Source organism: Mercurialis annua, linkage group LG2, assembly GCF_937616625.2.
Source record: "Mercurialis annua linkage group LG2, ddMerAnnu1.2, whole genome shotgun sequence".
Taxonomy (NCBI): domain Eukaryota; kingdom Viridiplantae; phylum Streptophyta; class Magnoliopsida; order Malpighiales; family Euphorbiaceae; genus Mercurialis; species Mercurialis annua.
The window spans coordinates 2834623-2861076 of record NC_065571.1 but is presented as its reverse complement, the minus strand read 5'-3'; the positions used below and the strand labels follow the sequence as shown (position 1 = coordinate 2861076).

Here is a 26454-nt window from a genome sequence, read left to right as displayed (position 1 = left end):
TAATATGAGAACAACGTTTCGTCGTTGTGGTTAATGGTGGATATGTTGCATTTCATTTCCTTCACACATAGTAGCCCATTATTGTCCTTATGTTTTTATTATTGGAAAAAAAAAAGTATGCAAGAGAAATTAAATCCATGATTTTTAATATTAAAACGTAGGTAAGTTGGTAAGACATTCTTCTAATTTAAGTGAGGTTGCAGATTTAAGATGTATTTATATATGCACCAGACTAAAACTTCCAACTCGAATGAGAATTATTTTGAACGTGGAATGTTTAAAAATGTTGCATGTCTTATAGTAGGATCTGTTCAGGACACTCAAAGATAGTGAGTTCTTCACGATTGATTAGATTTGCATGAATTCATATGGACTCAGTGGGTCGAGTGGGTTTTGCTGAGTTCTGAAGCTTGAGACTCAATAAAAATGGAGAAGAGAAAGATGAAGAATAACTTTGATGTTAAAGCCATTGTTATAATGTGAAATTGAAGTCTGCACTTTGTTGCCGTTAAATAAAAGCTTGCTTACCGGTTAATTTCACTTTTAGTATCCAAATATTTAGGTATTATCCAATTGATATCTGAATTCTAATTCTTATCATTTTAATGCCTTAACTTTTATTAATTTATAGGTCTATTGGACCAGAAAATTCAAATATTTTCGACTTCGGTAATTCAAACTAAAGAGGGTTAATTATTAGCTAAAATGGGATAAAACCTCCAATTTCATTCAAATTCGTATAATAATTTTTAGGCAAAAAAAAATTATCTTCCCTCAACTTTAACATTTTTGCTAAAAATACCACGATCTCTAAATCTTTTCAATTTAATCCATCATCTGTCAAATCTTTGCAAATATACCCATAACTCATTTGGAGCTGACATGGCGCAAGATTGTACATGCCACATATGATAAATTTTGTACATGTAGCCACAATATCAGCTCAAAACGAGTTATGAGTATATTTGTTGAAAATTGAAAAAATGATGGACCAAAACTGACAAAATTTAAAAAATTATGGTATATTTGATAAAAAAACTAAATTTATGAATAGAATAGTTCGGTTTGTCTAATTTTTATTTCAATATTTTTTAGAATGAATTTTTTACCCAACTAACACTTAACCTTATAACTCAACTAACGTTTAAAGACTTTATATTTTAGTACAATTTTAAATGTTCATAGCGATTTTGCCAATTGGCCCAAATTCTACGAAGTCGAGATAAAATATATTTATTTTATTAGATCACTACAATAAATTTTATTATTGGTTAAAGTGATACTCCTAAAAACTATGGTAATTTGATTTGTTAATTTTATGAATTATGACAATTAATTCTATAGTTAGTGATTTAGGTTTAAATTTTAAATTAGAAAGAATTATAAAGTTTTGATAGGTTAAATTGATAATTATGTGTATGCGAATTAACTTAAGATTTTTACTTCAAGAAATATTAGTTAAAAGATTTATTTTAATATTTTTATAAATTATTAATAGTAACAATATTATTTTTATACTAAATTTGTTTTTTTGCTACTATTCATAAATCGTACTTGTTATTAGATGGTCCATTCGGTGGTTAAAAAATTTCTTGTGGATAATTGCATCTGCAGCTCTCTATCATTTGATTTTAAAGTGTCTAGGTCATTTTATTGATGAATGTTTTCATACTTCATTCAATAAAATTTAATCTATGAAAAAAATGTCAGCCTCGTGTATATTGGTCCAAGCAGAAATGGTCCTCTTTTTGATCCAAGCTACCGTCAGTTACCATAAAAACAACGTTTGATATGGATTGAGCTGTTGCATTTAATCTAACTATTTCTAAAACTTTTGCATTCCACAACTTTTTGTTCAGATCGGACCTACTATAATTTATTAAAATAATTAACCAACTAAAACATAAGAATTCCTCTTTCAGACCGGTGTTATAATGTTTTTTTATTTAAAAGAGGAAACTATACATTATAATAGAGTGAAGGTTCAAAAACCCCCCTGAACTTGGCACAAAAGATCAAATAGGTCCAACCTCGCAAAAGTGGATCAAATCACCCCAAAACTATGCAAAAATGTATCAAATACCCCCTTCCCCACTCTCACCACCGAGAGTGAACACACTCTCCGGTTTTCAATTGTAAAAAGCTTAAAATAGTCCCTTATTTTTTATTTTATCTTTCAAACTGACATCAAATCATTTTTAAATTTCAATTGCGTCCTTTATATTTTTAAACTTTACAAATTAAATTAATTTTTAGATACAAAGTGAGGGATCTTTTTATACCCTTTTCATTTACAAACTAAACCTAATTAATAAAAAAAAAAAAACTTAACCCAGTTCATTTTCAAACTCGAACATTCTTCTTCACCTACCCTCCATCGTCGTTCAAAGAAATGCAGCTGCTACTCCGGTGAACGAAGACCTGTCGTTTCTGTTCTGGTGAACAATTAAAAGAACCAACTGCTGCTCCGGTGGACGAAGACCCACTGCTTCTCTTTTCTTCATTCTTTGTCAATTGCTTCCGTCGGAGGCGAAGATCGTTGCTGCTACCGTTCATCCACCGCTGCTGGAATTGAAGACTGATATTGTTGCTGCTGCTTGTCCGGCAAGGACGCTACTGTTTCTCCTGCTTGTCAGGCAGGGACGATGGTGCTGCGGTGGTGATGGCTTGGATTAGATCTGATGCCACAGAAGATGTCAGGTGGGTGAAGGCGGCAAGTATTGGTGGATAATTTCTGTTTTATGTAATAAATGTAAATGAATGATTTTGTTTCTTGAGTTGTAGTGATGTCGATTGTTCATATCTTTAAATGTGAATTTGATTGCTATCTGTTCATCTTTTTGAATGGGCGATTTTTTTTTTCATTACTACTTGTCCATCTTATATTTGTTAAAGCTCTTATTGGTTGTTGATGAAGTAGGCGGTGGTTGATGGTGGTCTGATCATAGTTGGGTGAAGAAAGTGGTGGAGGCGGCTGGTGGCTGGGTATGGTTAATTAGGTTATGTTTAATTAGGTTAATTAGATTAAGTTAGATTATGATTGGACTTAATTAGGCAAAAGAGTAGAAAAAACCCTTAATTTTATAGTAATTAAATTTTAAATTAAATAGGATTAATTAGTGTTTTAATTAAGATTAGTTAGAGTTAATTATACTTAATTTTTAAAATTAGGTTATTCCACTCTCTTTTTTGGTCAAAAGGGTGAAACCGATCCGGTTTTGTATAGTTCTGGGGTGATTTGATCCGGTTTTGCGAGCTTGGGCTTATTTGATACTTCGTGCCAAGTTCAGGGGGTAAATTGATCCTTTGTTCAATAAAATACTATATATTAGTGATTCATAAATCCTTTTGCCTAAAATTTGCAATTTATTTGAAAATTTTATATTTATATCTCGCTATCTTTATTTTATCCTTTATTTTTTTTAATGATGAAACTCAATATATATCTCCTAGACAAGGTTATTTTATTCTCTTTTGAATCTCGGTTTCACTCTATTTTTTTATTCATTCGACATGCACATTTTACTCTTTTAATTTCACATTATAAAATTCGAATTAACTTCTTATTCATCACATTAAATGATCAACTTTTTCTCATTACTCCATTATTTTGGTTCAATCATCTATAATTTAGATTTTTGTTCTTATTTTTCATGATAAAAATCATGGATCAAAAGCTGCAGAAATATGTGGTCTGAACTATTTGAAAACCTTCATCATCATAAGGAAAAAATCATGGCTAAAAAGGCATGCAATGGCTAAGATATGATCACCACGTAAAGTTTGAACATCAAAAAATGAAGTTGAAGCAAAATTCAATGTTGATTCTTCAAGAAAGAGACATGCACATGAATAAGCTTGTGACTCAAAAAATAAAAGTAAATTACAACTGAAAAACCCCAGAAAAATGTAGTTAAGATTTTATTTCTACTTTAAAAAAATATAATCCCTCCGTCCCAATAGAGTTGTCCACTTTGAAAAAAAAATTTGTCCCAAAACTCTTGTCCACTTTCAAAAAATAATTAAATTTTACACTCAATTTTCCTATACTACCCCTATTTAAAATCCACTAATGAATAAATTAAAAGTAAATTGATAGTGGATCCTATATTAAATAAGGGTATGATAAGAAAAGTAAAGAAAATTTACAAAACATCTATAAACAATAATTGCGTTTCTTAAACTGTGTGATAAATGCAAAGTGGACAACTCCATTGAGACGGAGGGAGTATATACTTTGTCGATATGTGTATTCTTTTACTTCAATTTGTTAAGAATTGTTTATTTACTTTTATTTGTATATTGTGTTTATTTGATTATTTGCACAATGATTTTTTGTTAAATTGTATTTTCATTTTCTTTATGTTAATTTTATTTTATATTTTTTAGTACTTTTTGATCTTATTTTATCAAGATCAACATTTTTTCCCCACTATCGGTCGGACAAAATAAAGATTTACCGTGTAATTCATATGGTAATACTGTTATTTTTTAGATTAAGTTTACCGTGTAATTTAATATGGTAATACTGTAATTTGTTATATATAAAAATACTATAGTTTGGTAACAACATATTGTTCCGTCATCCACATAAGTAATTAATCACCGAAATTCATTTAGTAATTGGTTAATCACCGAATTTGAAATTTGTCTGTAAAATTAATATTGTAATTTAGTGACTGTAAATTTTCTTAACGCTAGATTAGGGACCGAAATTTTGGATGTTTACAGGCTGAGGAGGTATCACCTTCAAGACAGGATTAAACTCGAAAAAATTAGTTGGTCTAATCTCAAATCCAGCACTTAATGTTGGCATCAAGGGGAAATCTTCTTGACAAGGGATATGATGAATCCCTAACACATACCATAGCACTATGTCTTTGTTTTCAATTTCTCTATTCCTGCACATTCAAAATAACACATACATTATGATTAGACTATATCCCTCATGATTGAATAAATTATCTAATACTATTATGAAATTGGATGCACAAAAATCAAACTAAATTGAATCCGAATCGATAAATTCAGCTTGGTTTAGTTGAAATTATAAAAAAGCGACTCTTGTCCAGTTTGATATTGGATATAAAAAAATATTATGGTTAAATTTTAGTGTAAATGGAATTAAAATAATGGAACCAAACTAAAAAATAAATTCAACCAACAATTCTTCAACTATACAAAGAACAAGGTTAAATATTTTGAGGTCGCTGAACTAGAATTATATTGGTTACCGGAGAATAACTATTTTATAAAACGGTTATCGAACTATTAATTTTTTTAAAAAAAAAAGTTTCATTATTATACATATTTTTTCTTGTCCACCCTTTTATAAAGACATCGGTAACCGTTTTATAACTTTTTATAGTTCGGTAACTATTTTGTAAAAAGATTATAATTCAATAACCGTTTTTAACATTTTATAATTCAAAACCGTTTAAAAAAAGTATAGTTGAGTGGCTGCAAAAAGTTTAAGACCAAAACAACATATACCTGAGGCTCCAAACTGCTAATGTATCTTGACCATGACTCTGATCAACATAACGCCCACCTGCCCATATTTCCGACTTGTTATACGGTGTTATCCAAACATTATAATTACTAAACGCCCCTCGAATTTGCGGATAATCGTCGTCTTCCAAAATCGGATGCGCCACCGTCCCCGGAATTAAACGATAGCCGTGGCTGTTTCCATATTTAGTTTTCTTATTTGGATTTACAATTACCAAGTTAGCAGGTTTCTGCCCTAATTTGATTTTACCCTCAGATTCTGTCTTGGCTGTTTCACTTTCTACTGTCCAGTAACTTTTCCTCGGTGTTTTTCCATTCAGTACCCTTTTAGTTACCATATTTTGCTTAACCAATGAATTTTCTACGCCGTCAATGTCGAGATCGAGTCGGTAGGTTAAAAAATGGTCATGGTTTAATCCTATTGTATTATCAGCTAACAACGTTCCGTCAACTTCTTGGTCTATTTCGTCTGAGTGGGTGTATTTTGTTGCTTTCACCTCTAGAACTCCACTTAGACCAGCCTGTAGTTATTTTAAAAAATTTATGAAAATAAGATTGGTGAAATATAAACATATGTTCTTGGGCTTAAATATCCGGCCTGTCCACCCAAGCCTGTCTTTTTAGGGCACGGCTTGGACATAATTTTTTTGTCCAAAGTCCGGTTCAAGTCCGAATAACAAAAAAGTCTGTTTTTTAAGACAAATGGAAATTGATGACTCCCCCCATCGAAGTCACCAAATTCATTTTGGTGACTCCCTCACACTCTCTTTCATCAAAAATGGTCAATTTATATGGTCAATTTATATTTTGGTACATATAATTTATTTGTGGTTGTATTTAATTAATTACTTATTTTTTAAATAATTTAACGAGACAATGATATAAAAGTATTTAATGAATAATTTCATAAAACAATAACATACAAATCTTACATTAATAATTTTACGAGACAGTTAAAAAAATATTACATAATTAATTTAACGAGACAATAATATTACATAATTAATTTTACGAGACAAAATATTAATGTAATGTTCATTTTAAATAATTTTAATATAAATTAAATTTTATAAGATATTCATAATTAAAAAAATTAATAGCAATTTATTTTTTTAAATATAAATAATACTATAATTCGGACGAATATAAGTATAAATAAGTTTGTGGGTGTAATTGGTAAAAAGTGTATAAAATGTTAAGAATTAAAAATGATTATTATATTAAAAAGTAAAAAAGTATGTTTTTTGGTGAAGAATTTGGTGATGACCATTGGAGTAAATTTGGTGAAAATTCACCAAATTAAAAAATGGTGAGGGAAAAATGATGACTCCCCTTGGAGATGCTCTAATAGACAGGCTTGAACTTTTAGTATTATATAAAATCAATGTGAGCCCGCTCAACTCCGGCCCGAATCCGTAAAAACAGTACTTTAGGGCCGGGCTTGGTAGTATGTTTGATGGCCGAATCGGGCTCTAACCAAATTTAGGCTTACCTATAAAAAGTAGTCAGGCATGCCCGAGTCTAGACCGAGACCACCCAAATCCGACCAATGAACATGTTTAGTGGAATATTATAATCTAATTTCTTACAGTAAATACAATAAAAAAAGATTAAACTGATAAAAAAATATTTTAGTCACTTAATTTACTTGTATGATAAATTCGTTTATAATTTATAAAACATTAAATTACAAGAAAGTATCTATTTAATTTTATGAAAATTTATATATTATTATAAAAGTATTTTTATTATTATAAAAAAATTGTATAAAATATGGACTAACTCGTCATAAATTAACATGAAGTATTAATTCTATCTTATTTTTATCAATTAAATTTATTCTTTAATTTGTTTTTTTTTTGAATATAATTACACTATAAAGAATTTTGTATATGGCAACAAATATTTTTGCAGATAACTTTCTTTTGCTGCTAAAAAACATTTTGCAGCATAAATTTTAAAAGTTACTGCCATTAGTTAAATTATGGCAGCATTTTACTACAAATTTTGTTAACAATTATTTAAGGCAACGTTTTATTAGCAGCAACATGTCACAATTTTTTTTGTTGCTATATATTAATAGTAACAAGTTTAGCATTATTAATAGTAAAAATGTTTGCTGCTAATTCTAGTATTTCTTGTAGTGTTATCAGGACTCATATAATTAAAGAACTAAATTGTTAAAAATAATTTTCAGAAATATTTCTGTCAACTTAGCTGTAATAAAGGATATGTAAAGCATTGGTGTGAATATACCTGGACATTGATAGAACCACTAGGCTTGAATTCCCAGTCCAAAATGTGATCATAGTTCCCAACTGTAGCAACCATCCTCACCACTAAACTCACTTCTGGCCTAGATTCAGTTACCTGCAGTTAATAAAAGAAAAAGAAAATATTTTTTAAAAAAATGAATTTTAAAACGAATCGGTTATTAGTGTTTAAATAGACAATTATTTAGATAAAAAAGAAAGTGTGAATCGAAGCCCAAAAAGTAGGAAGAAGTTCAAACCGTTATATTAGGGATACCAAACTCAGTGTGTCTCCACATAACATCACCTGAATGCCTTTCAAATATGCAAAAGACATTCGGTATTTGAACGGGTGACCCATCTTGACCCGCAAGGTATCCATCCATGAATACTGCATTATTAGGGCAATCAGCTTGTGGCACTAATGAAACTGCCAGTAGACCGAACCCAAATTCACCGCAGTCAAAATATGTTTTGTAGTAATAGTCTTCTGTCGGATCTTGGTACGGCACAAACAGCTCAGAGACATGTCCTCTGTACATTACGCTGCGATGTCTTTGTTTTTCTTGATCATAAATGGTCGCTAAAGATATCACTGGACCAACTCTTGCATCAAATGCTAGATGAAAATCCCAGTTCATCCACCTAATTTTAGAGTGTGCATGCCACCAAAGTTGAATATTTAATTGTTATAACTTATATATACAAAAATTAATTACATAAGCTCTATCTATTGTGTCATTTGTGTATATATATAGTCAATAACAATATTTAACCAAATCACTAAATATACGGACATTTTTTCTCAAGTTGACAATTATATTTTTGCAAATCTATCTATTTTTTTCAATCAATTTAATTGTGTCAATCTCTCCATCAGTATAATACTCATTTATTTTTTTTATTTCACATTAAACTTCAAGTTTGCCCTTTTTTGACATTTAACACTTAAAAAATAAATAATTTAAATTGAATTTTGTTGTTTTTATTTTATTAGAATAAGAGTTAGATTTAACAGTTTGAAAAAAAACTTTTTGCTAATTATGGAGTTAGTATATGGATATTTAATTGAAAGTTGAAGTTTTACAATCTAAAAGATTGATATAATTAAAAAAAAAAATCTTAATTCTAAACAGTACTCTTTCTTATGTTTTTAGATTTTAGAATGACTGACTTTCCAAAAAATAAATACACCCACACATATTTGAGGGCGAAATACGAAAAAAAAATTACATGAACCTAATTCTTCATAGATGATTATAAACTATTGATTGATTAATTACACTAAACAATGTCACATGTCACGTATTTGATGGGTTGTGCATAATTTTATGTAGCTAATCAGGTCTATGAAATTAATTAGTTATTTGATCATGATTTACAAGATGAGGGACCGGATTAAACATTTACTCCTCAAAAATTTATACGAAAGAGAGATAAGAAACCAGTAAGTGTAAGAAAATTTACTTGATAGTATAGCCATCAATAATGAACCCTGGACCATTAGGTTGCAAGATAGCTGCACCATTAATATGTGGACCAAACGGCGGCTTCTGCTCCGATAATCTATAATCAGTCCCTTCAGATTTCGGAACCGGAACCCTTCCATTATCAACATATTCAACAATTTTCATCTCATCAAGATCAACCACTATTTTAATCCCCTCTATCGGAAGTAAATATAAATTTAACGTGCCATTTATATGGTAACACTGTAACTTTATCACTCTTCTGTTGCTCTCTTTACCATACCAACCCACAGTAAATGTAGAACAAACTACATCAGATAAATGAAGTCCTCTTGATCTAACGGAGTCAATAAACGGGCCGTATTTTAACGGCAGTAAAATTGCTGATATTTGTTCATCACTGCCGAGCGTAGGGTACCCGTAATCTTTATAGACTTTAGTAGAGATTATTGAGAATGGCTTTGATGATAAATTTATTATAAATTCATAGGTTTGTTTATCAAACCGAGTCATGACTAGGGCTCGTCGAGGTGGCGGTTTAGTTTTCGGTTTCGATAGCCAAGATTGAACGAGTGGTTTTTCTGGTTCATCTAACCCTACGTAATGGAAAGTGATTAAGCTGGATTTTGAGGAAGAGAGTGAGTTCTTGACTATTGATTGGATTTGCATGAGTTCGTATGGACTCAGTGGGTCGAACGGGTGCTGGGTGGTGAAGCTTGAGATTGAAGAAATAAAAATGGAGTTGAAGAAGATGAAGAATGACAAATTCGATGTTAAAGCCATCGTTGTGATGTGAAATTTATGTCTGCGCACTTAAATTAAAAGCGTCCCCTCTCCCCAATTTTTAAAAATTAAAACTCATTTATTTAAATAGCAAAGCGCATGTGAATTGTTTGGGTCTTTTTCTGATTTAAATAAAATCACAAGTTCAAACCGTATTCATATGCAGCCATTTAAAATTTGGGGACAGAATTTGCCTCCCATAAGAGACCTAACTCTATTCGAATGAGAATTAATCTGAATGTGAAAGATTTAAAAGAGTCGTCTTATAGTTGAGGCTCGCTCGGGAAATGTTATTGACCATGTACCCAAAAAAAAAAAAGCTTGCTCTTGCTCTAGGGTTAATTGTAGTTTTAATATCTAATTTTTTTTACTAATATCCAATATATATCTGAATTTTAGTTCTTATCATTTTAATACCTTGACTTTTATTGTAATTTGCAAACTTTGATCAAATTCTAAGAATATCAAATTAGTTTATTTCGTTAGATTACTACAATAAATTTAGTTTATAATAATATACAGTGAATCTAATTTATTATAACATTCGATAAGTGCTATTTAAAATTGAAAATATCACTTAAGTATATAATAAAGTTCATGCAGCTAATGCAATCACACACAATGCATGTGTGTGTCCACATCAGCATCACACCCATTGTGTGTTACAAAAACATTAGACTTAATATATAAACATTGTTGAACTATCATTTAATTTGATGGTTGTCTATTTTTATCTATGTGATATTCTAACCAAACATATGTAATTATATATAGCAATATTTAAATATATTTATTGTGACATATTAAATTTTTTATATAACTTTTTTTTTCCACAAATTTTTTATAACGCACTATATAATTATAACATCTATACCAGGTTATTCTATAAAAATATCGCTAACATTTATGTCTATTTTATAGTAATAAATCAATGTCAGCCTTGTAAATATTGGTCGGAGCAGAAATGGTCCTACTTTAGATAGACATAAATAACGTTTGATAATGGATTGGTGGGAGGAGCTGTTGCATTTAATTTCCTGACCTGAATGCATTTGATTTTCTTGGCTAGGAATGGCGGAACCTGTGGTTTATTCCTTACGCTGACAATTCTGCTTTAGATTGATCCATAATTTATTAATATAGTAATTAACTAATTAAAACTTTAAAATCAAAAGATAAAAAATAAAAAATATATACAATATTCAATATGTTATTGATAAACATAAATTTATTGTAGGTAATTAGGTATTGGTCAAAAGGGCGAGAAAATAAATATATGATGGTGGGTAATAAAGTTGGGACGGTGAATAGTAACACCCTACAAAATTTCCATTCAGACATGTTATCATATCATCGGCAATACAAAACAAAAGAAACTAGTTATACTAAATTACAGCATATATTTTTTTCAACTATATATTTATGGTTTTTTTTATGAATATGGTTTACTAATATATACTAAAACTATATGAATAATATATTAAACGTATATACTAAATTTATTTATTTTTTGATAATAAGAATGAATTAAACATACTAAAATTTTATTAAAAGTATACTCAAACTTTCTTTTTATAATTTTCCCGGTGAAAGTAGTTTTATAAAGATTTTAAGCCAATATTTATTTATTTTTCAAAGAACTCTCACTCTTATATATATTTATAAACTCCATATTTCAAAAAAGAAAATACTATAACCAATGGGGGTTGGTCCAAGTGTTAAGCGGCTTGGTATCGCTTAAGTAAGGTCTCAAGTTCGATTCCTTGTGAATGCAGAAAATTCCCACTGGCAGACTCACCCACCATGCCAGGTGCGCGACGCGAGTCGGATCCGGATTAGTCAGGGCGAAACCTTGGAAACCGGATGGGCTTAAAAAAAAAAATACTATAAGATTTGCATTGTAAAATGATAAGATAAATATTGGGCCACTATCGAAGCCCAAGCCTCATTCATGTCAATGCTTTTGATCTCATTTCAGGCTCAGCTTCTTGGGTCATTCATGGCCCTTGTTCTTCTTTTGTTTTGTTTTGTTTTTTCGAGAAATTCTTCTTGTCTTTTTCAAATAATAATAATTATAACAATGAAAAATACTCCTTTTGCATATGATACATCAGGCTGATGGCAGTATTACCTGTGAGATAGGCCCTAAAAATTGGGGTTAAAGTATGGATTAATGGTTGACACGTGGCAAAGCAAAAGGCTTGATAAAGATAATATAGGTCCAAGAAGTGGATTCAATAGTCAACAAATGGTTAATAATTTTTTTAAGTTTTAAATATAAAGGGTCAAATTTAATAAATCTACGCTATTCGTTATAAAATGAATGATATAAATTATAAAATATAATTTTAATAAAATTAATCTACACCATTTATTTTTTAATGAATGATATATGTCGTAAACTTAATCTTCTCAAATTAAAATGATTTTGAGGGGATCTTAATACCGTAATAAACGAGTAATTTCCATAGACGTAATTAGGGCTATAACCTTACGAACATCTAACAAATAGCTTGATGTTCGACTAGATAAGATCTTTGTTTATATTAAAACGCATTGGAACGGTTAGCGGCTGCTTTATTTCATCCGAAAGTCTAATCTTTTTGTATTTTCTTAAACAATTTTATTTTTTAAATGAATCAAGCTCATGATTGATTTTATATTCATTTATTTAAATGAGATGAACATGAATATAATATTGTTTGTCTTATTTATCTTCACGAACAGCTCGTACATGAGCTCGTTTAATTGTTCGTGAACGAGCTCTTGTATAAACTCGATTAATAGTTCGTAAACTGACTCGTATATGAACTCGATAAAGAGTCTGACCGGTTCGTATCGAAGCTTCATTAAGAGTTCACGAAATAGCTTATAATTAAATTAAATACAAATATTCTTTTAATTTATTAAAACTAAACAATTTTAAACAAAACAGTATAGTGTTGACGAACAAAAAACTCATGTTCTTTTATTTCGCAGATCTTGTTTGTGTTTGCTTGTTTAGTTTCGTTTGTTTAGCTACTAAACAAACGAGTTTGTGTTTTTAGCAGTTAAATGAACCAACACGAGTTGATCAAAAAGCGAATATGAACATTATAAATTTTAAATAAACCAACATGAACATCTCGTTGAAAGTGTGAACGAACATGAACCGAACAAAATCACCTTATTCACGTAACGAACCAAATATGAAGACTTCCTTCAAAGTTTGAACAAACACTTTCCGACAGTGAACATCTTATTCACGTACCAAACCGAACATGAACATCTCAAAACTCAGCTCGACCCAATTCATTTACAGCTCTAAACATACTCGGCTTATCTTCTGTCTCCCTAAACTATTGACAAACTTTAATTTGTATTTTTATTATTTTTAAAATTTAATTATTTTAGTTGTACATGCTACAAATTTCTTCTACTTTTGCTAGTTTTAGATGATATATCAACTCATTTATAGTTCATTTGGTGCTATAATATAGTCAGTTTGGATTCTATATATTGAACCAATAAAATAATTTAAATTTCTATTAAACTCATTAAATTCTTAGAAAGTAGTAGAATGCATTATGATTATATGTCTTTTAATTAATTATAATTGATATTAAAAAAATGTTTAGCCAATTTATGTACTATACATTTTTTATTAGCTGGTCCTAAAACCGCACAGACAGAATGTAAGGACACGCGACTTACGGTCCATTGAAAAAGAATTCAATTGACGAAACAATAGATGCAGAACGGCTTTCACTAAAAAACGACGAATTGCCGACGGAAAAATCCTGATTTATCGACGAATTTCAGCCTTTTACTGAAGAAAATTAATTCACCGATGGATTTCAGCCTTTTAGCGACGAAAAAACTAATTAATCAAAAGATGTAAGTATAGTATAAGGAGCCAAAGGCGAGTTTAGGCTTGTTTGATGGATAATTGGAAGGTTTGAATGGTGTTTGTTGGGGAGATGATGTTATGAATGGGTGTTGAATCTTTTTTGATGGTGATGATGACGATGAGTGCGCCTGGCATGGAATGGCACGCCGTCCTCCATATTTTACTGAGAAGAAGCAAGCTTGGGAGAATAATATTCAATCATACTCCCCACTGCACGCTCTCTCTATCCAACAAGATTTTCACACATTTTCCAACTCCGTTAATTCATCATCATAATCATCACCTATTATCCTTTTCTTACATTTTCGCTTGTATAGAGTTTGATTTTTTTAAATCAAATCTTTATCTGGATAAATTTTTAAGTAGCTTTGATCACGGATAACGTGGTGGACTGAGTCATCTGAATATTTCCCGTTTGTCCGTATGTTCATAAAATCTCATGTATATAGTCAAGATCATAATGCAATGAGTAAACCCAGGAATATAAAACAGAATAATAACAAAACCACGCCACTGCAATCAACTACATTTTGGAAATCATACTCTCACCATTTGTTACACTTTTTCTCAAATCATAACTATAAGTTCACGAAAATCCAAAAGGATATTAATTTGGTGGCCATTTCCATAGATTTGCTCCAAAACTTCACTACTGTAATCAATACCTACATTTAATATTTTTTATTTAGTTTCTTGCCACCTTTTTTCCCATTTATATGGCCTCCTCTGCTCCCTCGTTTCTCATAGTTTCTCTCATTTTTCAACTATTTCTTTCAAAGTATTATAGCAATTTTAGGAGATGGGTGATCTTTTTTGTGCCGATGAGAATAGCAATGGAGTGATTAATGGAAAATTAGGGCATTCATCTCCAAATGGTTACAGGAAGAGTTGCTGGTATGAAGAAGAGATTGAAGAGAATTTGAGATGGTCTTTTGCTCTCAATAGGTAACTTTATGAAGGATAATTACTTTTTGCTCTTAGATTTTGAGATTTTATTTAACTCAAGCTAAAATGTTATAATTTTTTAAAAATCATTAGAAAATAGTAATTTACATTTCAATTAATTCATGACGGTAGTAGCAATTAAACATTATATATCTTTCGAGCCATCGGCTTAATTAGAGCGGGACGAGGTGGGTGACCACCCCATCCCGGTTCTGAGATTTTCAAAAAATCAATTAATAATTATTTTAAAGAGGATCAAATATTAATTTAAAAAAATCGAGTCAAATTAACGACATGTTATTTGGTCTAGTATTTTTTTTATAAAAGTTGAGCAATATACTATTTGGTCTAAAAAAAAATAGCTAAAACGACATCTAGTTTGATAAAAGAAATAAACTGCCCCACTTGAAGAATATTTTTAGTTCCACCACTATTTAAGCCAACAATTAATAAAGAAATTAACAATTTTCAAAACAATTTGGTTGCTGCAGCATTTTGCATACAGGAGCTTCAAAGTATCAGGATATTGCACTGCTAGACACAAAACCATTTGGAAAGGTTTGTGTTAATTAACAAAATATTAGTCACTGTAATTTTTTTATATTATGCTTTCAATAAATAATAATTATATCAACTAATAAATAAAATGGGTTATTGTTGTAATTATATTTTTCCAGGCACTAGTGATTGATGGGAAGCTTCAAAGTGCAGAGGTGGATGAATTTATTTACCATGAATCTCTAGTTCATCCACCACTTCTACATCATCCAAAGTACTTAAATACATTTTCTTTTTCTCCATTAATTCTCTTATTTATTTATCCAGCATTAATTTATGATTGTATAATTCCTGTTTATTTGATTTTATTAAGTGCAAAGACAATATTTATCATGGGAGGAGGTGAAGGTTCAACTGCAAGAGAAATATTGAGACATAAGACTGTTGAGAAGGTTGTCATGTGTGATATTGATGAGGTAATAATACATTCAATTTTAGTTTTTGGATAATTGATTCGCAATGTTACTGTATTTTGCATTTATTTTAGATTGATGATCATATAATAATTCATTTTAATTATTAAATAACAAATTATAATTTTAGTGATATTGAGAGATTTAAATGAATTTTAATTAAATTGTGCATATGTAACAATCGATTTTTGATTATTTATGTCAAACTATACTTGATAGGCTTAATTGCGTAAAAAATCACAAACTTTAGCGTGTTTTGCAAATTTAACATAAACTTAATACACAAACTTTTATTTTTTGGCAATTTTTTCACCGATCAATTTTTCGTGAAAAAAATGCTGATGTGTACACCGGAATAACCACTATTCCGGCGTCCACATCAGCATTTTTTTCTATTTTTTTGAAGGAAAATTGATCGGTACTAAAATTGCAAAAAATCAAAAGTTTGTGTATTAATTTTCTAAAATTGAAAGTTTATGTTAAATTTGCAAAATACGCTAAAATTTATGATTTTTTACGCCATTAAGCCTACTTTATACTATATGTACTTATGTAATTAATTAAAAATTAACTTGATTTTTTTTTTTCGATGACCATAAATCCTTCTTGTTAAAATAAAATTATAGAGTAGTCATCAAAACAAACCAAAGCACAGTAACTGAAATGAAAAATAAGTAAAATACAGTGATCCCATTATGAATTATTCTTATTTCTCTTTATTACTACTTGGGTAAGGTTACAAATATTCATATATTTCTTTTTCTTTTCCCTTTTAGTGCCCTTAATGATGCATATTTTTGTTATTATAATAGACTAATAAAAAAACTCAAATCTCAAATTTTTAAATTTTAAATTTTAAATTATTCTCTAAAGAAACTGATAATCAATTCATTATCATCATTATGTGTCTTCTTATTTTATTTCTAAGTGAAATATGAACAAATGTCTATTTTTCATTATTTGTATTCTCTATGTCATGTATAAATAAAATATTAATTATATAATCCAATTGAGCACAATTTAATGAATTTATGGAGCAGGAGGTGGTAGACTTCTGCAAGGCATACTTGGCTGTGAACAAAGAAGCTTTCTGTGATGCAAGACTTGATATAATTATCAATGATGCCAGGTTTTATTCTGACTATTTAAAAAAATTAATATATAATTGATTAATTAATTAATCAAGAAGAAATAATTAGAAATATAAAATTTGCAGGAATGAGCTAGAAAGTAAGAAAGATTGCTATGATGTGATAATAGGGGATTTGGCAGACCCAATAGAAGGAGGCCCATGTTACAAACTCTACACCAAATCCTTTTATGAATTTACTGTTAAACCCAGACTTAATCCGGGTGGCATTTTTGTCACACAGGTACCTATACTTTGTTTATTTTTACAATTGGAAAAATGTAATTAATTAATACCAACGTTTTTTAAAATTATGTAGGCAGGACCAGCTGGAATTTTCAGCCATACAGAAGTTTTCTCTTGCATCTACAACACTTTAAGGCAGGTCTTCAAATGTAAGTACCCAAAATCGATTTTTGAACTTTCTTGTAAAGAAACAAAAGGAAAAAAAAAGTTAATCTAAGGACTTAAAGTAACAATTTGTCCCCTCAACTTGTATGGGATGAGTAATTAATACGAAAATTAATTTTTTTTGATAAATTAGTCCCTTGAACTAGTCATTTTTTAACAAGTACTTATGTGCAGATGTTGTGCCTTACTCGGCTCATATTCCATCCTATGCTGATACTTGGGGATGGATCATGGTATTTTCTACTAATTAACAACTTTATTATCTTTTTTTATAAGAAAATTTGACAAAACTAATTAATTATTATGATTGTAATTAACAGGCTTCAGATTCGCCATTGGTGCTAAATGCTGATGAGTTAGATTTAAGAATAAAACAGAATATAAAAGGAGAGAATAGGTACCTTGATGGTAAAACATTTTCATCTGCCTCTATCTTGAGCAAAGCCGTCCGCAAATCGTAAGGCCTAATTTACTAATCGAAACAAGTTAATTACGTTTTGTACGAATTAATATTTTTCTATCCGTAATTAATTAAAACGAGTACTGATTTTTATCTTATATGTATATATTATATTGCAGACTGAACAATGAAACTCATGTATACACTGAAGGAACAGCAAGATTCATATATGGGCATGGGAAGCAAGAACATGCTTAAGAAAATTAATACAAAGGAGCCCCCATCAGAAGCACAATACTAGAAGTTGTAGGCATTTTCAGAATGAAAGTAGAATATAATGTTTTTATTTTGTTTTTTATATGCTTATTTATTATCTATATGTTAATTTAATTTCTAAAGCTTGGACATTTTTCTACTTCTGTATCTCAATGGAATGATATTATAGTAATGGATCCTTGTTTGTGTTTTATCTTATTTTATTTATTTCTTACAAAATTAAAAAAGGATGAAAATAAGGAAATCTTGTAATTCTATTTTTATTTTTTGTGTAATTCTAATTTTACAAAAAGAATTTGCTAAAATGCGTGAGCAATCTATTTTATTTTTAATAATATTGACATATTAATAATTATATTATTTTCCAAGAAAAAAAAACATAACCCAAAGTCCCTACATTATTATTATTTTTTTAATGGCTTAAATGCATAAAAAATTACCAACTTTCGCGTGTTTTTGGTATTTAACACAAACTTTTAATTTTGGCATAAAAATACACGAGCTATCTGATTTTTGCAATAATAACACGAACATCATTTTGGGCATAAAACGACACCGTTTCCCCCATAAAACGGCACCGTTTCCCCCATAAAACGGCACCGTTTTTGCCTTAAAACGACATCGTTTTTTGAAAAAATATATGCAAACTTCGTCTTATATGCAAACATTTGATAGTTCATGTATTTTTACGCCAAAATTAAAAGTTCGTGTTAAATACCAAAAACACGCGAAAGTTGGTGATTTTTTGTACATTTAAGCCTTTTTTAAATTAGTCAATTATATCATTTCACGATTCATTTATGTAGAAAAAATTATACCTTATACAATTCACTTTTTATCAAGTTTATATTTATATTAGCATTATTGCTAAGAGTTTATATTGATACCTTAAAATATTTATAGTCTTATTTTACCCATCACTATGAGTTTAGAATTTATGGTTTATTTTTTCAACTTTAATTTATAGAGTTTAGGGTTTAATTTTTAAAGTTTACGGGCGATGGTCAGATGAGGTAGTGGTGTTCTATTTTGCGTAATGGATATAAGTGTTTTATTTTATATTAAAATGTCCTTATTTTGAGTTATAAAATATATATAAATTTAATATATATATTTTTTAGAAATTTTTACTCGACAAAAATTAGATATGGATGTAAATGAAATATATTTTTGGATAGCTATGAAAACAATCACATATAGAGTATAATTTTTTTTTTAGAATTAGAGTAGAAAATTTTAATTCATACCTATTACATTTTGTTGTGAATGGAAATAGTATAATTGTATCAGTATAACCAAGGAGGTGTAACTCAAATAGTATAAGCTAGACAGCGAACTGTCAAGACCGTGGGTTCAATTCCTACCACAAGCGCTCTCCATCCCCAATTATAAAAAAAAAAATTGTATCAGTACATCTTTCAAATATTCCCCACACAATTTACATGCAGAACTCAGAAGGACAACTACAAATAAATATCTCTGAACTTTCATAGCATTTTGACAGGTTTGATCTAGAATTATCCAAATGCCTCGTCTTCTCCTTAAAGTGAAGATGACAACGTGTCCAGTTTATAGTGGTAAATTATGATATATTTTTATTCTACTGGATTGGAATGGATGGGATCAGTTTCGTATTATTCGCATAATTAAATTAAATTTGTAAATTGAAATTTGATTATTTTAATGATGATCGAGAAAGGCAAAGCGTTTGTAAAATTAATTGAATCGACGATTTTAGCAGAATAATGTCCAATGGTTATACCATTTGAATTATAATTTGTTGGTAAAATTTGATCTAGTTACAGCTAAAAACGATAAAAAAATTTGTTAATTTAATTTGTTTTTAATAATCAATCCAACTGAATTAATTAAAATTAAAGTTGTGTCGTTTTGATTATACACCTAACAAACTACCACAATGACTAATTATATACATCACGATTAATTAACTCACACGACAATTTTATCAACTAAACAATACTCTTTAATTTTAGGCCAATTAATTTTCAAATTGAATAATTGCGGCCCGTGAATACATTTAATTTATATATTTGAGATGAATAGACCTACAATAAGATAATAATATTCATAATTGATTAAATTTACTAAATGTAGATTAATTGGTTATGACGCATAAATCTAAAGGTGGAAATGACCGACCACTTGTTCATATTTATACTCCCTCCATTTTCTTTTAAAAGTCGCATTGTATTTTACACGTTTAAAAAAACATAAAATTATTATCATTTTTATTTATAATGATTTTTATAAATTGTGTTAGATGTATTGATTTTTTATTTGAATAAAAAAATAAGGAGGCAATGCACAATTTAAATTTAAATTTTATCTAAAAACATAAATAAATTTTTAAAATGGAACGAAAAATAAAATAGTAAGAATTTTTAAAATAGACAGAGAGATTATAGACGAAGGCATTGGCAGTAGATAGTTGAGGACAGTTTCGTCAATGAACAGACAATTATGAAGTGAAGATTTGGACGGTGACTCAGCACACCATCTCTCTCTCTTCTTTCCCATTTGCTATAAATACCCCTCCCTGCCACCTCCTCAAATCCCCTGCTCTGCTCTTTCTATTACACCTCTCAAAATTCTGATATTTCCAATCACCAAAACAAACTTCTCTTCCATTTCATTTCATTTCATTTCCATTCCCACTTCAATGGATTCTCGCTGCAAAACTCCGTTTGATTGCCTCATTTTCGGTAATTACTCTATTATATACTTCCAATTAATTTTCTCTTCTCTTAAAACTTTAAATAATTATGATCACATTTTGTTTGAATTACAGATTTGGATGATACTCTGTATTCTTCCAAGCTTGGAATTTCCGAAGCTTTAAGAAAAAATATCGACGGTAAACATGATCAAATTTTATTTGATTATATATGAATAATTGTTTAAGAATAATTAAAATGAGCAATGAAAAAAAAAATTCAATGTGTTGCAGATTTTCTAGTGGAGAAATGCGGATTTGCAGAGAACAAAGCTTCAAGTCTTCGAGTTGAACTTTTCAAAACTTACGGCAGCTCTCTCGCCGGTCTCCGGGTAATTATTTACTCTTTAACCGCCGTTAATGTTATATTACGACGATCAATTTATTTGTTTGACGGTTGATTTTTTTTTTATTGCATTTCAGGCATTAGGCTATGATATTGATGCAGATGACTATCATAGGTATTTCATTATTAAATTCTTAATCCCTAATATTTTTCCAGATTGCTCTTCGTTTATATTTCTAAATTCTAATTTAATTTTTTGTGTATCGAATTTTCAGTTTCGTGCACGGGAAATTGCCGTACCATTTGATCAAGCCTGATAATCAATTACGAAATATTTTACTAAGCATTCCTCAAAGAAAACTAGTGAGTTTCGGAAATCAAATTTAATTAATTTTTTATTAATTTTAGTTCATTAGACTCAAACTAATTGAATTTCTTAATTACTGGTTCAGATATTCACTAATTCGGACAGGAATCACGCGATGAGGTCCTTGAAAAGAATAGGAATTGAAGATTGTTTTGAACAAATTATATGCTTTGAAACAATGAATCCAAATCTATCCAAATCGACTCGTCCCGACGAGTTTCCTGTTCTTCTCAAGCCATCAATTGACGCTATGAAGATTGCTCTCCATGTCGCTCATATCGATCCCTCTCGCACTGTATGTATGCTGAAAATAAAAAAAATAACAATCTAATTTTGAGGAAAGGATCAACGCAGTACTTAAATTTACGCATGAAGATAAAATAATTTAGATTCGATTATAAATAAAAGTCCTTAATATTAGATAAGGCGACTCTTAAATCTAAGCGCCTTACTCAAATACTCCATACTTAGCCTTTTGTCAATTAAAAATAAACTCTCTAATTTTAAGTCTAGTACAAGGACCAAATTTTAAGCAAAAGATAAATGTGGTATCTAAATTTATGCACAAATAATTTAGATTTAGCTTTGTTTTTTTGGTCAATTAAAAATAAAAGTCTCCAATTTTAGATCGACGAGCAGGCCTCGGATAATCTGAACTTAGCTTTTTGTCAATTAATTTTAAGTCAAGTACGAGAATCAAATAACTCTGATATTTTTTCTCAATTAAAGATAAATGTGAAGGACCCGCTTATTAGTTGCTCATGTATGAGTTGGTATTATTTGTGCAGTTATTTCTCGACGACAACACTCGTAATGTGGCAGCAGGAAATGCTCTGGGATTACGGACCGTGCTGGTCGGTAAAACAGTGAAAAGTAAAGAATCTGATTATGCTGTGGAGAGGGTAATTAATCTACCTCAAGTGATTCCTGAAATTTGGATGAGAGGAGAGGATCTGGATGATGATAATCAAAGAATCAATCGAACTAGAAGTGAAATGGATTTAGCTCTTGCAGCCACACCAGTTGGAGCTTAATCTGGTCAAAATTCGCAATTGGATCCTTGTAATTAACTTTTCTGTCAAGTATTTGGGTACATATATTACCAAAATTTTGATGGAGAAGAAATCCATCCAAAATTTTGATGGAGAAGAAATCCATCAAATGTGCATATGTGTTGTTTCATGTGTAAATTGTATGTTTATTACTATATAAATAAAAAAATTGTATCTCCTTTCCTTTTGTATGTTGATGTTGTAATAAATTGGCATATTATTGGCAACACTAACTATGAATTCAAAGTTAAATAATCAGAAATATTAATCCATGCCAAATTTTAGACCAACTAAAAAGTTATAAGTTATATATTTACGGTTATCTAATTGTATTATTTTTATCTAATAATTATCGATATTGAATAATGTTATATTTTTTTTAATTTAATATTCAATTTTTCAAACAAGAGTTTATCATCCTAACAATTCAAGCCGTTTTTAACTCATATAGTCGTTAAAATTTCAAATTTTTATTTGAATTGATTAGATAACCTCCTTATTTTTATTCCGGTGACTGTTATGTAAATATAATATTGTTAGATAGCTGTAAAAATATTTAATTCAAAGTTTATAAATAAAATTATATAAAATATTATTTTAAGTTCTTATAAATATGAGTTTCTTTTAATTTATCTACCACAATTTTAGTATTTTTTATCAAATTTATCACGATTTCAAAATTTTGTTTGTTTGGTCTATTATCTATTCGATTTTTGCCACATACCCATAACTCGTTTTGAACTGACGTGCCACAATATTATTTGTCTATATGTACAAAATAATATATGTAGCGTATACAACCTTGCGCCACATCAGCTCCAAATGAGTTGTGAATATATTTGAGAAAAATTTAAAAATGTTGGATAAAACTGACAACAACTAAAAATTATATTATATTTGACAAAATAGTTAAAACTGTGAGCAGATTAGTTTACTTCGCCTTGTTAGTAAGGTAATATTGCCAATAGTTGGAATGATTAAGACTTAACATATATTTAGTTCACTGCATTATTACATTTTTAACTATTAAGTCTTTTTATTAAAAAAAGGTTAGCATCAAATGTTTACATTATTAATTTCATTTAAGTCAAGTTTTTTCGTTTATTTTGTCCATATAAACACACTGATTTCATCTCTAATGAAAATGGATGAAATGACTCAATAAGTTTACAATTAATAGTGTAATTCATCAAAAAAAGATTAATAATGTAGGGAGTCAATATGAACATTTTAATTTAGTACATGAACTTAACTACTAAAAATGTGATCATTGCATTGACATAAATATGCATATGCCAATGATATAGATGCATGATTTAATGTTGCTTTCCAAATTCCAACTATGGTGTCACCTAAAAGGGCGTCATGAGATAACGAAATTGAACATCATTTTGTCGTCATGATAATATTTTGTATTAAAGTTAAGAGACATAATTAATTGGTTTTGCAATAAAAACAAAAGCATCAAATCATATGATAGGATGATGGACCGATGGTGGTGGTTGTGTGGTAGAGTTTAGCAATGGCCATCACTTTCAATTTCTTTATTAATCTACAATAATGTACATTATCTTTTTTTTATTATAAAGTTTGTTTCTATTATTGTTTTATATAATAATTAATGATGATCACCGTTACAAAATGTGTAATGAGCCAGCAATAGAATATGCCAAAATGTGCTTAGTTTATGTTATTTATTAGTGAAGATAGCGATGGATGGCGTGTTCTTCTTGATTAAGATGGACGTGCCAACAGCGAGCCAGCATGTCCTTCTCAAACATTGTAATTATCACTTCATTTTAATAATACCAATCTACTACACTATTACTATTAATAGTTTTCCAATGGTTTCTCAATAACGTTTCATGGAACCGACATCCCATAATCAACGGTGGAATGATCCTAATAATTTTTTTTTTCAGTATGGGCTTGGTTTCTAATATAGTTTGGTCTTAAAAAAACTAAAAAAAGACAAACATATGTTTGGTCTTAAAAAAATATCCTTAAGTCTATTTTTTTAAAAAAAATCAATCAACATGTCTAATAGTCAAACGATATATAGTTCGTAAACTTAAATTTCCCCCACATGAATCAATTTTTAGTTTTGTCATTGTTCTGAATATCGATCAACAAGTCAATCCGTATCATCATTTTTTTATCAAAAAATTCATTGTTTTTGGATCATAAAAAATTAACAATTCAGCATTAAAAACTAAAATTATTTATAAGATTCGCCAAAATTTATTATTTACTAACTTTTTAACTAATATTCAATTTAATTAAATCGATAAAAGCTGACATGGATTATAACACAAAGTAATGATTACATAATTGAGCAATTAATTATATTACTAGCTTTAACTTGATTGGGCTAAAAGTCACCCCAACACCTTCGCGTCGAGGGTTATCTCCAACCTTAGGGGGCAAGTTCCTATCAAAATCAACCATTTTAATTTGTCAAACATGTCACCTTATGTCCTTATCCATAATTCTATACCCACCACCACCCATCAAAAATCAATAGCCTTTTTTTTTATCTGCCCTGTTCGTCAATCCATCATTTGTAGATAAATAAGAACCGATTTCTATCTATTCACGTGTTAAAGAAAAAAGTCATTTTAAAATTTAAGTTAATTCAAATATTATAAAAAAATAATTTGAATTCGATCATCATCTCGTACTATTAACTAACTAATTTATATAGTTTTCTAAAAGTATACAATTATATAAAAAAATCATGACTTCATTTATGTACAAAAAGATCAGAACCTCATTTTGTTATTTAATTTTTTCTATGAATGTCATTGAAATTCTTTTGTATATAACACGCAAGTCTCAATTAAAAGTACGAGATGAAAAAACATTTATAAAAATTTAATGGAATATCAGACATTTTCTTGTTATAAAATTGAAGTTTAAAGATTTTAGTGGGAAAAAGAAGAAAAATATGAAGTTTTATAGTTATGAATTTAAGTTTAAGGATTTTAGTGGGAAAAAAAAATTAGGGACCATTGGTAAAAATTACCCAATTTTTCTATTATTTAAATGGAAAAGGGCAAATATGCTGGTAACGTGTGAGATTAGGAGCAAATATGCTTTTAAAGTCTAAAAGGGACAAATAAACCCTAGCGTCTATAAAATGGGGCAAATAAGCCCTTATAAACTGTGTGTCAAATATATATAAATTTTGCTGACATGTTATACTTGAAATCATATATGGCATTTCTAAATTCACGAATCATTTCTTTTATCTATTTTTTTAGCTCTTTTTATAATAAAAAACGATTTTAAAATTAAAAGCTCTAAAATTTCAAACTCAAATCAATAAAAAAACTCTAATTTGAGGCGTGAAAGTAATATAAAAATCGTTTAAATTAGAGTTCTTAATTGATTTGGATTTGAGAATTTAGAGTTTGTAATTTTAAAATCGTTTTTTATTATTAAAAAAGCTGTAAAGATGCAATTCGAGAATTTAATAATGCCATATAGATTCATTTTGCTATGTCAGCAAAATTTACACAACGTGTATATACTGTCAACACGCCGTTTAAAAGGGGCATATTTATTCCTTTTTAGATTTTAGGAGCATATTTTCTCCTGGCCCCTAATGTTAAGGAGCATATTTTCTCCTGGCCCCTAACGTTAGGAGCATATTTGCCCCTTTTCTCTATTTTCAATTTTATCCTACTCAATACGCATGGCGGGCTTAACAACTGTAAAAAAAAAAAACAATTGGTAAAAAATAGAAAATGAAGAAAAGTATGAAATTGAGGTGACATTAATTTCTGTATAGGACTGTTCCTAAGGAGAAGTTATCAATGGTTAACTTATGTTGTCTCACTTTGAATTCATAAGGCATTTTTTTCTAACATGTGTATACTAGTACAACTACATAATTATAGAACATGTTGGTGAACCATTAATTAATGTATTTACACACATTTACGCCTGCATTTTATACAAAGGAAAAACACAAAAA

At 29.2% G+C, this 26454-nt stretch overlaps 3 protein-coding genes across 3 annotated transcripts; 2 read left to right on the top strand and 1 right to left on the bottom strand.

The window, feature by feature from the left end:
* Nucleotides 1-4591: 4591 nt before the first annotated feature.
* Nucleotides 4592-10107, bottom strand: LOC126669208 (amine oxidase [copper-containing] alpha 3, peroxisomal-like). The gene is made up of 5 exons (XM_050362615.2): nt 9231-10107; nt 8024-8408; nt 7768-7881; nt 5494-6032; nt 4592-4901 (listed from the first exon to the last, which is right to left on the bottom strand). The coding sequence occupies exons 1-5, from the start codon at nt 10013-10015 to the stop codon at nt 4703-4705; spliced, it is 2022 nt and encodes a 673-aa protein (XP_050218572.1). The 5' UTR covers nt 10016-10107; the 3' UTR covers nt 4592-4702.
* Nucleotides 10108-14340: 4233 nt separating this feature from the next.
* On the top strand, nt 14341-18229 carry LOC126667008 (thermospermine synthase ACAULIS5-like). Its single transcript, XM_050359951.2, has 10 exons — nt 14341-14849; nt 15341-15407; nt 15527-15621; nt 15721-15823; nt 16861-16949; nt 17037-17193; nt 17269-17344; nt 17535-17593; nt 17681-17817; nt 17940-18229. The coding sequence occupies exons 1-10, from the start codon at nt 14704-14706 to the stop codon at nt 18016-18018; spliced, it is 1008 nt and encodes a 335-aa protein (XP_050215908.1). The 5' UTR covers nt 14341-14703; the 3' UTR covers nt 18019-18229.
* A 2294-nt stretch (nt 18230-20523) lies between these two features.
* LOC126666660 (suppressor of disruption of TFIIS) lies at nt 20524-22666 on the top strand. Its single transcript, XM_050359496.1, has 7 exons — nt 20524-20759; nt 20846-20911; nt 21005-21102; nt 21194-21231; nt 21332-21419; nt 21509-21718; nt 22212-22666. Exons 1-7 carry the CDS (start codon nt 20717-20719, stop codon nt 22455-22457), a joined length of 789 nt encoding a protein of 262 aa, XP_050215453.1. The 5' UTR covers nt 20524-20716; the 3' UTR covers nt 22458-22666.
* The last annotated feature ends 3788 nt before the right edge of the window (nt 22667-26454 follow it).